Genomic DNA, 14,310 nt, shown 5'->3' on the forward strand with positions numbered 1-14,310 from the left:
CATATATTAAATTTTTGGAGGTGTTAAGGTATACTTGATGAATTTTTTCTCTCCTGTAACTTTTATGTATCAACATTTTGACCTAAGCAAGTAAAATGCTTTCAGAATAGGTATAGTTCCTTAGTCACTTTTAAGTAATTAGTGTAAAGAGATAAAAACTCAGAATGTAAAATAGGGAATTCACTGGGTGTTAGTGTTAAAAGGAAATGTTAGGAGGACATCACTAACCAATAAGACAAGTGAATGTTGTAGCCAAATAATTCCTACGCATTTAATTTTTTAGCATGTTTCAGTTTCATTTTCTCCTTCCTTAATTAGAAAAAAATGTACATATAGAAAATTATTATAAATATGAAGACATTTAAAATGCACACAATAATAAGCAATTTGCTTTTACCTTTTTATTTTTTAAAAAGATTCATTTATTTTATTTGAAAGGCAGAGTTACAGAGAGGCAGAGGCAGAGGCAGAGGCAGATGGCTGCAATAGCCAGAGCTACACCGATCCGAAGCCAGGAGCCAGGAACCAGGAACTTCTTCCGGGTCTCCTACATGGGTGCAGGGGGCCAAGGACTTGCCATTTTCTACTGCTTTCCCAGGTCATAGCAGAGAGCTGGTTCAGAAGAGGAGCAGCCGAGACTTGAACCAGCGGCCATATGGGATACTGGCACTACAGGCGACTTTAACCATTATGCCACAGCGCTGGCCTCTGCTTTTACCTTTTTTAAAAAAAGTATTTCTAGAGGGGATTAAATAACTTACATCCCTCTGTTTGAGTAGTTTATTTTCCAGGAAAAGTTTTTAAATGTATCAGGAATGCTTTGACTGTATGTTCATTTGATAATTGGTAGGTGCATCTCAAGACATGGTTGTTACTTGAGGATAATTTGGGACACCAGAAAGATTAGTTGAGGTCATGAGAGGCCTGTGGTGCTCAGAAGCTGAGGGCAAGTAAGGAAAGTGAAGGGGTTGGTTGGCCCTGAGGTCAGCTGCACATGTGCACCAGCTCCCAGGGGTCCCACGATACCTTTCAGTGCAACGCAGATATGCACACTCTCATTATTTTATTATGGATTTGTGAAAAAGTGTTAGTATTTTATCTTATACACTCTCCAAATACACACTTCCCAATAAAACGTTGAAACATGATCTAAAACTTCCCTGGTTTTGAGTTTAGCTACTGAACGAAAGCAGTGGGGGCCATCAAACGGTCGAAATGCCTGCACAGCATGTTTTAGGATCCTTTCCGTCTTTGTCTTCTGTATCCGAAAGCCCCTGAGCCTTATGTGTGTTGATGTCCTTGAGTTTGGTCTCTGGAATCTGGGTTACGGAAGTGTGCCATTCATCGGGGGTTTGTCTGTCTCACGCCTGCAGCGTTTCTACAAGAAAGCAGCTGCGTTTGTGTTCCGAGCAGTTAGCAAACACTCGCCCCAGCTCGCTCAAGCGGTGGTCGACTGCGGCGCGCTGGGCATTCTGGTGATATGCCTGGAAGATTTTGACCCTGGAGTCAAGGAGGCTGCAGCTTGGGCCCTTGGATATATCTCAAGACATAATGCAGGTAATGGAGCATATTTTAAAACAGGATTGTTGCCGCTCGGATTGATTGGGTACATCTGGTTTTGCCTACTAAGCCATCGATGGGCTTTTAATGATGTTTCTGTACATTAGGAGAGAGAAGTTTTGAATGATGGCCAACTTGATTGGATCATATATTTGCAGAAAACCTATGGCCTTCAGTCTTTTTCTTTAATGAGTATAAGGGAGACTGAAAGAAGGGGAGAAAAGGAGAGCAGGCGGCAGGGTGTGGGGGAGTGGAGCAGATTCCCCAGACCTCGGTTAATTGACCCAGTTGGGAAGATTACTGAAGTTTGTCAGCCCTCAAGGGCTCCTGGATGTTCACTGTCACTCGTGAGAGGGTGCTGTAGACCAGCCAGGCGTCCTGTGACATGTGTGCCTGATGTGAGGAGGAAGAGGAGGAGTACCTTCCTCCTCCTAAGAACTGACAGCTGGGGCATGTGGTCATAAAAACCACACAGGGAACAGAATCACCCCCACCACTTTGTAGAAGCTGCTTACGAACAGACAGCCTAAGACGAAAAAACACATGTAAAAATGATCAGCTTTGCCAACGATCACCAAACAGCATGTTAGATCATCAGTGAAAATGTATTTCCCACTTATATTATTTGGAGGTGGGAAGAGTAAGGCAGAACTACAGCCACGTGGCAGAGAGCACAGTGGCATCAGACGATCTGAGGTAGAGTCCTGGCACTAACACTTGGTTGCTGTGTGACCTTGAGCACAGCTTTTAAACTTTCAGAGCTGTAGCCTCTTCATCCACCAACCAAGACTCTTAGTTATCCTGAGAATGATGAGCTCATGCATGTAAAGTGCTGAGACCATACACGCGATCACACATGTCAGGTGCTTGGATATGATAATTAAGGTATTCACATGGACAGGAGAGGTTGTAGAGGCCCTTGTGACAGTGGTGCCCATTGATGTAGGAGCTACAAATTGTGGAAACTTGTGGGAACCAGTTTGACAAAAGGAATGCCAGTCATGAAAGTGTCCATGCTTACTCTCAAAATTTCCTGTTCTGGAAATTCATCCTAAGGAAAGAATCCCACAGCACGTAAAAGCTGTATTCATGCAAATGTTATTGTAGCCTTATTTGTAGTGTCAAAACACTTCAAATATTTGACAGAAATTCAATGGTTAAACTTTGATAGTCTTCTATTGGAATATCATGCAAAAAATTAAAAGGCAATTATGAACCCTACATGGTAACATGGAAAATTGGTTATAATATTAAAAACAGACTAAATTGCATGAGTATATTACTATTATAATAATGTGAAGATAAGTTTTTATGTAGGCATAAATTACAAGGCAGATGTGTTATTACATGGGGTAAATTAAGAATGTGTTTTTTCTTTGTTCCCCAGAATTTACAGTGTGTGTGTCTGTACTAAATATTCACCACTGTGTGTTGAGTAGTTACTGTGTGCCCCATTGTTTCATTTTGGTTGCTACCCTTGGGTGGGTGTGACTCTCATTTTTAAATAGAGGAAGAAACTGGACGTGGAGAGGTTCCTGCAGTTACATTAATGGTGGGATGAGAACTGGAGGCTGTATTTGTCTCCAAAACCTGTGTTAGCTACCACACCATAGGGCCTCACAGAATACTTCCTGAAAGAGTACTGAAGAAAGACTTAAAAACAGAAACAGGAAAGAGCTCTCCCACAGTTATGTTTTTGGTTCTTAAACTGGTGACATTATTAGAGACAAAATAACAAAAAAGCATAGAAGTAACTTGAGGGAAAAAAAAAAACTATTATCATGGCTTAGAATGATTCAGGAGTAACACAATATCAATTAATTAATATATTAATTCCTTAATGTCTAAATTTTGGTTTCCCAAGTAGCATCACCTTAAGGCTATTGCTTAATATGTGTTGACTGAGTAAACTAAGGCGGTGTCTTCAGCCAGAAGCTGGGCACCGTGGGAAGCTGCAGGAGGATATTTAGTAAGGTTTTTTTTGTGTGTCACCAGGACCTGTTAGGGACTGTAGCATGAACATTTCACAGAATGGCTGCCCAGGAGCTCTGAGGGCCACCTGTACAGGTGCACTCCCTCGCAGGTGCCCACAGACAGCCTTTCTGCACTTTCCTTTGCTGAGGCCGGGTCGAGATGATTAGTGCTCATAAACAGGATCTGTCATAGGGATCCCGTTCCAATTTCTTATTATAAACTAGGTCCCACATGGGATTCCCATTGTAATTTCCATATTTCACAGTAGTTAGGGATCTGGGACCCAGAAGCTCCCTGAAGAGATTACTGCATCGATTTCTCCAAAGAAAAGGGAATTGTTGTCTAGGAAGCAGTAGATAGAGTCATTGTTCACATCTGTAACAGAGAAAATGGAGGAATTGCCTCCAAATAACCTGATTTCTTTCTCAATCATTTCCTAAAAGGGGAATATATTGAGGTTAATGAGAGGATATTCATTCAATGTTTTCTTCTTAGACATAAAATATTTGATCGGACAGTTTGAGAAATATAAATCTTAAATAGAGATGCAGAAGAAATAAAGTGTACTTTTACAGGCATTAGAAGGAAGAACTTTCCTGTATAGGAAACAAAAGTAAAATAAGCATATAATAGAAGACAAGAGAAGCCAGTGAGAACTATCTGACTTTGGCTTATTTGAAAAATAAAATTTATAAAAGTTGCTTCTGGGTATAGATCTTAAAGCATTCTACAGGTAACCAAAGGGCACTGGGCACCAACAACCAGAGATTGTGGAGTTTTTCTTTCCCCCCCTGGCACTCTGTACAAATCCTGGTGTTAATCTGATGATTGAACTGCCAGTTATTCAATGCATAGGCTGGTGTTGACCTCCTCTATGTGTTCTGCTACTCAGTGACAGCTGAGCTGGACTCCATCTCTGACTGACTGCGGTCTTTCTTCCTTCCCAGGGCTCTTTCCTGCTCTGCGGAGTTGTTCTATTAACATGTCTGTTCACTTCTTCAGTGTCAGGTCTCTCACTGCTTCTTGGGGATGGTCTTGCCTTTGGAGCTAAAAGGATGCCCTGGAGGCCTGTGCTGGGTAGAAGTGGGAGGGATAGTAGGATTCTGCAGCCTCCAGGCTCCTCTCTCTCGGCTCCTTCCAGGCAGGGTCTCCCAGGCCCTGTGAGTGCCAGCAGCCCAGCAGCGGCAGACAGCGCTGTGGATGGGCACTTGCAGTGACCTCCACATCCTGCTGCCTGACCATCCACCTGCCTGCTTCTCCGTATTGGGCTCACAGACAAGTTTTAAGCATTTGTTTTGGGGACTTCCCAACTTTTACAAATGCTGTCTCTCGGTGGTCAATCAAGCATGCAGAAGAGGAATACATTTGGTAAGGTATCCTACAACTTTTAACCCGCTGTTACAATTGTCATGTGTTGGATGACCAAATCCAAGGGAAGAGCTTCAAGAGTTTATTCTGGTCCCACATCTCTCCAGAGAGGAGCTGCCTGGAAACTACTCACAGCTTGTCAGTCTTCTTACAGTATGAGAAAGAAACGTGTACAAGATCTCATCATTCTTCTTTTGAAGCTCCAGGTCATATCGGGAAGTCTTGCCAGATACCTCTGTTTTTAATCCCTGATGGCTGGTTTCCACATGTGTGACTGCTCTTTCTCTTGTAGACCTGATTTATGTCCAGCTCAGTAGCAGTTAGGAAGGAGATGAGCTAATTTCAGCCAGACATGAGCAGTGCTCACAGAGACTGGCCCACGTGGGCACCACAGAAACACTTAGTAGATTATATCCTGTTTACTAAATCAATAATGCAAGGAAGGAATCAAGACCAAGCTGACCAACTGGGTTGTTTCCTATTTTATAGACAATGATAAAATGATAAAAGGCCAAAGAGCCTTTAAAATTCAGAATTTTTGAAAATATCCCTCTCATGCCACCCAAGTGCAGGTATCAGTAGCCTGAATAGTGTAGAATAGGCTTAGTTAGGAAGAGATAATTTTTTTTCAGCCATACTGAAAACAGTGGTGAAGACACTAAAAGTCTGCTCTCTGGGCATGGGTGTCAGGCACAGAAGCGAAACTGCTGCTTGGGATGTCCACATCTCATATTAGAGTACTGGAGTTCAGTCCTAGCTCTACTCTAGATTCCAGCAGCCTGTCAGTTCTGCACCTTGGGAGGCAGAAGGTGATGGCTCAAGTAGTTGGGTCCCTGCCACCCTTGTGAAGAGACCTGGATTGAGCTCCCAGCTCCTGGCATCACGGTGCAATGGATTAAACCATCACTTAAGATGCCTGCATCCATATCAGAATACCTAGGATCAAGATCAACCTCCAAAGGTTGATCCAGCTCTCTGTTAATACACCTGGGAGTACTGCTGGTGGCCCAAGTGCTTGGTTGGGTTCCTGCCACCTATATGGAAGTCCTGGATGGAGTTCCTGGCTCCTGACTTCAGCTTGGGCCAACTTTGGCTGTTGTGGGAATCTGGGGAATGAACCAGCAGATGGAAGACCTCTCTGTCTCTGACTGTCTCTGTCTGTCTCTCTCTGCTTTTCAAATAAATTTTAAAAAGTTAGCATTTTAAGCTGGCTCCACGGCTCACTTGGCTAATCCTCCACCTGTGGCGCCAGCACACCGGGTTCTAGTCCTGGTCGGGGCGCCGGATTCTGTCCTGGTTGCTCCTCTTCCAGTCCAGCTCTCTGCTGTGGCCCAGGAGTGCAGTGGAGGATGGCCCAAGTCCTTGGGCTCTGCACCCGCGTGGGAGACCAGGAGGAAGCACCTGGCTTCTGGCTTCAGATCAGCTCGGTCTGCAGGCACCACAGCGCCACGCCTGCATCGGCCTCAGGGGAGGTGAACCAATGGAAAAGGAAGACCTTTCTCTATGTCTCTCTCTCACTGTCCACTCTGCCTGTCAAAAAATAAAAAAATAAATAAAAAAGCATTTTAATTATAACTGTTTTATGCTTTACTCAGTTATCTAATTTATTGGTCATTTTCTTTTTAAAAATATTTATTTATTTATTTGAAGTCAGTTACACAGAGAGATAAGGAAAGACAGAGAGAGAGAGAGAGAGAGTGAGAGAGGTGTTCCAGCCTCTGGTTCACTTCCCAGTTGGCCACAATGGCCGGAGCTGCACTGATCTGAAGCCAGGAGCCAGGAGCTTCCTCTGGGTCTCCCACATGGGTGCAGGACTTGGGCCATCTTCTGCTGCTATCCCAGGCCATAGCAGAGAGCTGGATTGGAAGAGGAGCAGACAGGACTCGAACCGGTGCCCATATGGGATGCTGGCACTGCAGGCAGTGGCTTTAACCACTACACCACAGCGCCGGCCCCTTGGTCATTTTCAGATTTCAGTTTGTGTGCTAGTTAAAATACATTGTGATTCTTCTGTGTTTTTATTTCCTGCAGTTTTTTTAGTTAGGAACTCTTGGTTAATGAAATCATTTTTTTTTTTTTTTTAGAATTTTGGATATGGAATAACAGGGAGTAATCAAATAACTTGATTTCTTAGTCATTCAGGCCTATAGCTTCTTATATGAAGCTCACAATCAATATCATCATAGTAATCATCAAAAAGAATGTGAGGATGGGGGTGTTGTGCTTGGGATGCGCCCATCCCATATAGGAGTGTTCTGGATTGAGTCCTGTCTCTACTTCTGCTTCTAAGCCAGCTTCCTGCTAATATGCCTGGGAGGCAGTAGATGATGGCTTGAGTACTGAGTCCCTGCTGCCTACCTGGGAGACCTGGATGGAGTTTTTGGCGTCTGGCCTCAGCCTAGCCCAGCCTTGACTGTTGCAGACATTTGGGAATGAATCAGACTGGATGGACTATGTCTTTGTCTTTATATCACTCTGCTTTTCAAGTAAATAAAAATGTATTGGTAAGCATCTAAAAGAAAGCATTTGAGGCACTTGTGTGTATTACCATTTCTTTTTTTTTTTTTAACAATATAAATTGGCTAAGATCTCACCTCTATGCCTTTTGACATGAGTTAAAAGAATTGATACAGATAAGCATAAATGATCATCCAGACATCTAGGCAAACATTGGACAGGAATGTGTATAATGCATTAGATGACCGTACAATGTACTAAGTGAGAGATGAATCATGAGGTACATTATCTTCTCTCATCCTCTGGTTCACTCCCCAAATGACTTTAATAGCCAGGGCTGAGCCAGGCCAAAACCAGGAGTCAGAAACTCCATCCAGGTCTCTTGCATAGGTGGCAAGGGATCAAGTACGTGGGCCATCATCTGCTGCCTCCCCAGCATATTATCAGGAAGTGGATTGGAAGTAGAGGTAGGACATGATCCAGGTACTCTGATATGGGGAGCAGGCATCCTAAGGGGGGCAGCTTAACCCTCTGTGCCACAATGCCTGCCCCGTTTTCTTAAGGACTTTATGAAATCCAGTACTCAGTAAACAGACCCTGGGGCAGAAATACAGGGGGAGGTGACATGTGCAGTTATAAGAGGAAGGAAAGTTGTCTGCTCCATAGAATAAATACCTCCTCTATCTAAAAGTACCTAAAATTCTTTTTGTCTAAGGCTTCATTTCTATTCCAATACCTATGGGAGAGATGGCACCTAATGTGTGCTGGGTGGCTAAAGGAAGCTTCAGGAGAAGGAAATACCAGCAGTGTGGAAATAAACCAGGTTTAAATAATGCCTTCTTGAACTTGGTTTATTTCCCAGTCATTTGTATGTCAGTCTACCTAGTACCTTTAAGATATTGAAGAAAAAAACACTTTTATTTACACTTGAGTTTCTAGAGGCACATTAGGCATAATGTACTTGATTGAGATTTGAAAATATTCCAACTGAGTATTCACAGACATCTGCAAGAGCATTATTAAAAGCTCAGGACTAGGGCCGACACTGTGGTGCAGTGGGTTAAAGCCTGGCCTGCAGTGCCGGCATCTCACATGGGCACTGGTTTGAGTCCTGGCTGCTCTACTTCCAATCCAGCTCCCTGCTAATGTGCTGGGAAAGCAGCAGAGGATGGCCCAAGTGCTTGGGCCCCTGCACCCATGTGGGAGGCCTGGAAGAAGCTGCTGGCTTCTGGCTTCGGATCAGCTCAGTTCTGACTATTGTAGCCGTTTGGGAAGTAAACCAGTGAATGGAATACCTTTCTCTGTCTCTACTTCTCTACTTTTTCTTTCAGATAAATAAATCTTTTTTTATCTTTTTAAAAACACAGGACTTTGTTAGCATAAGAATTTTACTTTGAAATAGGACATGCTCATCAATTTATCTTACTATTGGTTTTAAAATCCATACTCTACTAGCAAATAAGAACTATGTTGTTATTTTTTGTTAGCTGATTGATTTTGCAGTTAAGTTTTTGAGACCTACTTTGTTCTTCTCTATGATTCTGTATGAATGAACTAGCTTACTCTAAATGTGTAGAACAATCATCAAAGCATTGTATTCAAAATAGGACCTGTTAGGCGCCGGCACCATGATGTAGTGGGTGAAGCCGCTACCTGCAGTGCTGGCGTCCCATATGGGCTCCGGTTTGAATCCTGGCTGCTCCACTTATGATCCAGCTCTCTGCTTTGGCCCTCTGCATCAGACTGGAAGAAGCTCCTGACTCCGGCTTCGGATCAGCTCAGCTCTTGCTGTTGTGGCCATTTGGGTAATGAACCAGCAGATGGAAAACCTGTCTCTCACTGCCTTTGCCTCTCTGTTACTCTACATTTCAAATAAATAAATCTTAAAAAAAAAAGTTCCTGGCCGATGCCGTGGCTAATCCTCCACCTGCAGAGCCAGCACCCCGGGTTCTAGTCCTGGTTGGGGCGTTGGGTACTAGTCCCGGTTGCTCCTCTTCCAGTCCAACTCTCTGTTATGGCCCGGGAGGGTAGTGGAGGATGGCCCAAGTGCTTTGGTCCCTGCACCTACATGGGAGACTGGGAGGAAATACCCAGCTCCTGGCTTCGGATCGGCGCAGCGCTGGCCATAGCAGCCATTAGGGGAGTGAATCAATGGAAGGAAGACCTTTCTCTCTGTCTTTCTCACTGTCTTTAACTCATAACTCTCTGTCTCTCTCTCTCTCACTGTCTAACTCTGCCTGGCCAAAAAAAAAAAAAAAAAAAAAAAAAAAGATTCCCTATTGAAAAAAAAGCACCTGTGACTTGGAAAGATCATTAACCATTTAAGAGTAATGTAACCATTTGTGTCCTAATGCTACAACTAACCATAAAGCATTTCTCTGTATCTCCTTAGATTTCACAGTACAGTTTAATCAGCATGGCAGCCACTAGTCTTATGTGACTGTTGTATACTTGAACTGTGGCTAGTGCATTTGAGCAACTAAATTTTAAATCTTACTTTTAGTTAATTCACATTTAAAAATTGATACTCAATGTAGTTACTAGAAAGTTTTAGATATGATTGAGAAAACTTGGGTATGTGGATCTACTTTTCCAACTGTAAACCTTGTGAAATCTAAATATAAATTGAGCATTTATGAGAACTAAGCAGCTGAATTGAATTTCAAGTATAAAATACACACTGGATTCCAAGGGTTGGTATGATAAAAATAATGTAAAATATCTCAGTACAGTTTAAAAATATTTATTGCATGCTGAAATTATGTTTCAGATGGATTGAATTAAGATATATTCAAATGTATTTCACCCATTTCTTTTTACTTTTTAAATGTGGTTACTTTTAAATATTAAATTATATTATGTGACTCACATTTCTTTGGGTAACACTAACTTAGAATTACTCTACCTATGCTTTGTGGATATTTGTTAGGAGGCAATGTGGTAGTTATGCTGTGGCCTCAAAAAGTCATACATAATATTTGTATTTATCAATTACTGTAACTCTAGTGTGCAGTAAGTTAAAAATACCATTTGGGGATAAGTAAATGTTGCTTCAACTTATAGCAATTACTTACTTGATATAAGAGCTACATGGAAAATATGTGGCTAAACTGTCAGTCTCATCTGATGTGTTTGTTTATAAGAATCCACACTTTGGAAAACAGTTTTCCAGTATATGTTAGGTTGACTTGTATGAAATCACCTGTATTTAACTTCTTAAAGGTTTATTTATTTATTTGAAAGGCAGAATGACAGAGAAAAGAGGGAGAGAGAGAGAAGAGAGAGAGAGAATCTTCTACTCTTGGTTCATTCTCCGTCATCCCACAACAGCCAGTTCTAGGTCAAGCTGAAGTCAAGAGCTAGGAACTCCATCCAGACCTCCCCGTGTAGGGCGGCAGGAACCCAAACACCTGGGGCACCACCTGATGCCTCCCAGGAACATTAAGAGGAAGCTGAATTGGAAACTCATTGTAGCTGGACTTGAACCAGGACCTGCTACACCACAACACCTGTCCCTATTTGATTGTTTTTAATCAACCAAAAAAAAAAAAAAAAGGCTTAGTTAAAAAAAGTCAAGAACCTCAACAAACACCAACACCCTCTCCCCCAATAATTTCACTTCTGGTTGTGTAACTTAAGTCTCAGGTGTGCACACAAACACACGCGCTCGTGTGTGTGTGGGACCTGTACTTCCCAGCCTCCAAGGTCCTGTGCCCTCATCTTGACATCTTTGTGTAGTCTCTCCCAGTGTCCTAGGATTAGCCTGTGTGAGCAGCAGACGTCCTGCTATGTCGCTACTGAGAACAGCTATAGACATTCAGAGCTTCTGTCCATGACATACTCAGGTCACTTGCTCTGGGTCCAGTGCCATGTCGTGAGGACCCTACAGAAATGGGGTAGCTAGCTAGACATCGAGGCCTCTCGACAACTGACTGCCGCCACAACTTGCACCAGATTCTGAGCCCAAACCACGAAGCTGAGCTATACCTGGGTTCCTGACCCACAGAAACTGAGATAATACGTGATGTTGTTGTAAGCTGCTATGGTTTGGGTCATTTCTTACATAACAAGAGGTAACTAACCTGTCATATGAATGCAAAAGAGGTTTTTTATGCTATAACGCTTTATAGCAAGCAACCAAACCCAACCAACACAACACTGATTAAACGTCATGAAGGGGGCGCTTGTGTGAGTTACGGCATACTGGCATACGGCATACCGTGGAGTATTAATCAGTAGTTAGAAATGCTGGGTTAGGGCCGACGCTGCGGGTCACTAGGCTAATCCTCTGCCTGCGGCGCTGGTACCCCGGGTTTTGGTCCCAGTTGCGGCACCAGATTCTGTCCCGGTTGCCCCTCTTCCAGGCCAGCTCTCTGCTGTGGCCCGGGAGGGCAGTGGAGGATGGCCCAAGTCCTTGGGCCCTGCACCAGCGTGGAAGACCAGGAAGAGACACCCTGGCTTCGGATGGGCGCAGTGCTGGCCGTGGCGGCCATTTAGGAGGTGAACCAACAGAAGGAAGACCTTTCTGTCTCTCTCTCTGTCTGCCTGTCAAAAAAAAAAAAAAAAAAAAAAAATGCTGGGTTAGTTCCATCCTCAGGAATGAAAGTAGACAGCCAAAGCCCATAATGGCTTCAGGGAACCCCCTGGGGGAAGTCAGACTAGGAACAGCTGGTCAGCGGCCACTTTTGGAAAAAAAACACCATGCAAACCTTTGGATTCCCCCAGTATTTTGTTTCTCTTTCCTGTTTCCTCTCTCCTTTGCCTTGTAGAGAATTCCATAGCTTTTTACTGTCCAACCTTCTCCATCAGACTGAGCTCTGGAAGGCAGTGACTTCTTAGTCCTCGACTGAAGCAGATTTAACAGCAGTGACGCTTCAATAACAAAATACACGTTTTCCATGTCAAGTTTTTTTTTCAAGTGGAATGCAAAACTGTAGGTAGAGTGAAACCACAATTATTGTTGTAATGCTATATAGAGTAGCAAAAAGAGAAAAAGAAAAAAAAACTTCTAGATACAAAAAGTCTATTTTGTAAAGATCTGATTGCAGTGAATTTATTACTTCATTCTTTGCCAGGACACTCTGGATCCTCTATGTAGCTTTGCCTTACTTTATTCAGCTGAGTCTCCGCTGCTGAAAGTCTAATATTACACTGGGGTGGGGGTTAAAATTCCTCTAAATTTTCCCCTACCTATTGTGTTCCAAGGCCCTACCCAAGTCAGTATTTCCTCCCAGTTTCTCTTCCTCTGACTTTTCCTTATCACGTTTTGAAGCTGCTTTTTGTTTTTATTTCTTAAAGATTTATTTATTTGAAAGGCAGAGCAACAGAGAAGGAGAGAGAGAGAGAGAGAGAGAGAGAGAGAGAGAGAGAGAGAGATCCTCCATGTGCTGGTTTATTCCCCAAATGGCCGCAGCAGCCAGGGCTGAGCCAGGCCAGAGCTGGGAGCCAGGAACTCCAACCGGCTCCCCCACTTGGGCTATAATCCATTGCTTCCCTAGGCAAATTAGCGGGAAACCGGATCAGAAGCAGAGCAGCCAGGACTCGAATGGGATGGTGGTATCACAAGCAGCGGCTTAATCTGCTGCACCACAAAGCAGGGCCCTGCTCTCCCTACTTGAGCTCCAAAAGAGCTCTCTTTCTATCCCAGCTGACTGTAATTTTTCACTAAAGCCCCATTAACTCCAGATCAATGGCTTGTTTGAGTCACTTGACTTTAAAGGAGCCTGAATTATTTAGTCTGCAAAGCAAATGTGTGTATATATGTTAACCTTTAAACTCTCACCAGGCCTGCCTGTCAGGGGTAAGCCAATGGCTCTGAAGACTGCAGAGGGAAGTGGGGTGGATGTGATGAGAGTAGGAAAAATGACATGTGAGTTGGTGGGGGGGATATAAAAATCACAGGTAGGCCTTTGTCATATGATATGCAAATTCCTTCTCCATGCTTTCCTCACTTCCACCTGTCTTAGGAGATGTCAACCTCAGCTCAGAGTTAAAGCCAAGGGGCCCAAGTTGTCACCTGTGGGGGGATGGCACCTCTCTTGGCTGTGTAGGTGCAGAACATAGGTTTTGTGGGAGCCAGCCTCTGGGAGGACCCCCAGGGTGCTGCCTTCTGCTGCTCAAATCCTTGTGGATTCCTCCCCCACAGGGCACTGATGAAATAGAGCAGGAGTGAGGGGTGCCACTCCCCGCAGCTTCTGCCTTGGGTCTTCTCTTTTGGCTCACTCACTCTAGGGAGGGTCTCATGGCGAGGAGCAAGGATGCTGCCAACACTCCCTGCCGCAGCTGCAGCCCCAGCCAACACCTTGATGGTAGCCAGGTGAGACGTGCTGAACCTGAACCCCTCCTCCCTTCCTGGCTAAGCCCCTCCTAGATGATGCCTGAGCTATAGGAGCTGAGAGATAGCACATGTTTGCTGTTCTAAGTTGCCGAGTTTGGTTTAGACACCTGAACCAGCTGTAAACTGGGTTAGACCAGAAATGAAACACATTTCTTTTACTTTGGAAGTGCTGTTACCAAAATCCTATTTGGAGGATGGTCAGTAAACAACCAGCTTTGGCGTTGGCTGCACCGCATTGCCTTTTGTTTTAATTTCACCCATGCAAAACCTGGTTGAATAGGACAGCTGATTATTATGAACATAAGATTAATATCATAAGTGGTAGACACATTTTAAATGTATATTTTTAGCCCACTTGATTTCAAAAAGGGTTTGAAGTATTACAGCTGTATATTTTTAGGGCTAGATGCAAAAACCAGCCCACTAAAATTTTATAAAAATTTGTTTATTTGACAGGGAGAGAGAGAGAGAAAGAGAAAAAGAGAGAAAGAGAGAGAGACTCCATTAACTTGTTCACTTCCCAAATGCCAACAGGCAGAGGCTGAAGCTGAGAGCCAGGAACTCAATGCAGGTTTCCCAGGTGGGTGGCAAGAACCCAATTACTTGAGCCACCA

The 14,310-nt window shown here is 43.6% G+C and overlaps 1 protein-coding gene across 5 annotated transcripts in view; it reads left to right on the plus strand.

Annotated features, from left to right (window-relative positions):
* Positions 1–14,310, plus strand: part of SPAG6 (sperm associated antigen 6) — a 79,751-nt gene that overhangs the window by 27,552 nt on the left and 37,889 nt on the right. For all 5 annotated transcript variants that reach the window (XM_089311560.1, XM_051820697.3, XM_051820696.3 and 2 more), the window contains exon 4: positions 1,374–1,557. In XM_089311560.1, the coding sequence (XP_089167686.1) occupies positions 1,374–1,557 (184 nt within the window). The remainder of the gene's footprint in view (positions 1–1,373; positions 1,558–14,310) is intronic.

Source organism: Oryctolagus cuniculus, chromosome 13 (genome assembly GCF_051225735.1).
Source record: "Oryctolagus cuniculus isolate XC-2025 breed Fujian yellow rabbit chromosome 13, ASM5122573v1, whole genome shotgun sequence".
In the NCBI taxonomy this organism is placed as follows: Eukaryota; Metazoa; Chordata; class Mammalia; order Lagomorpha; family Leporidae; genus Oryctolagus; species Oryctolagus cuniculus.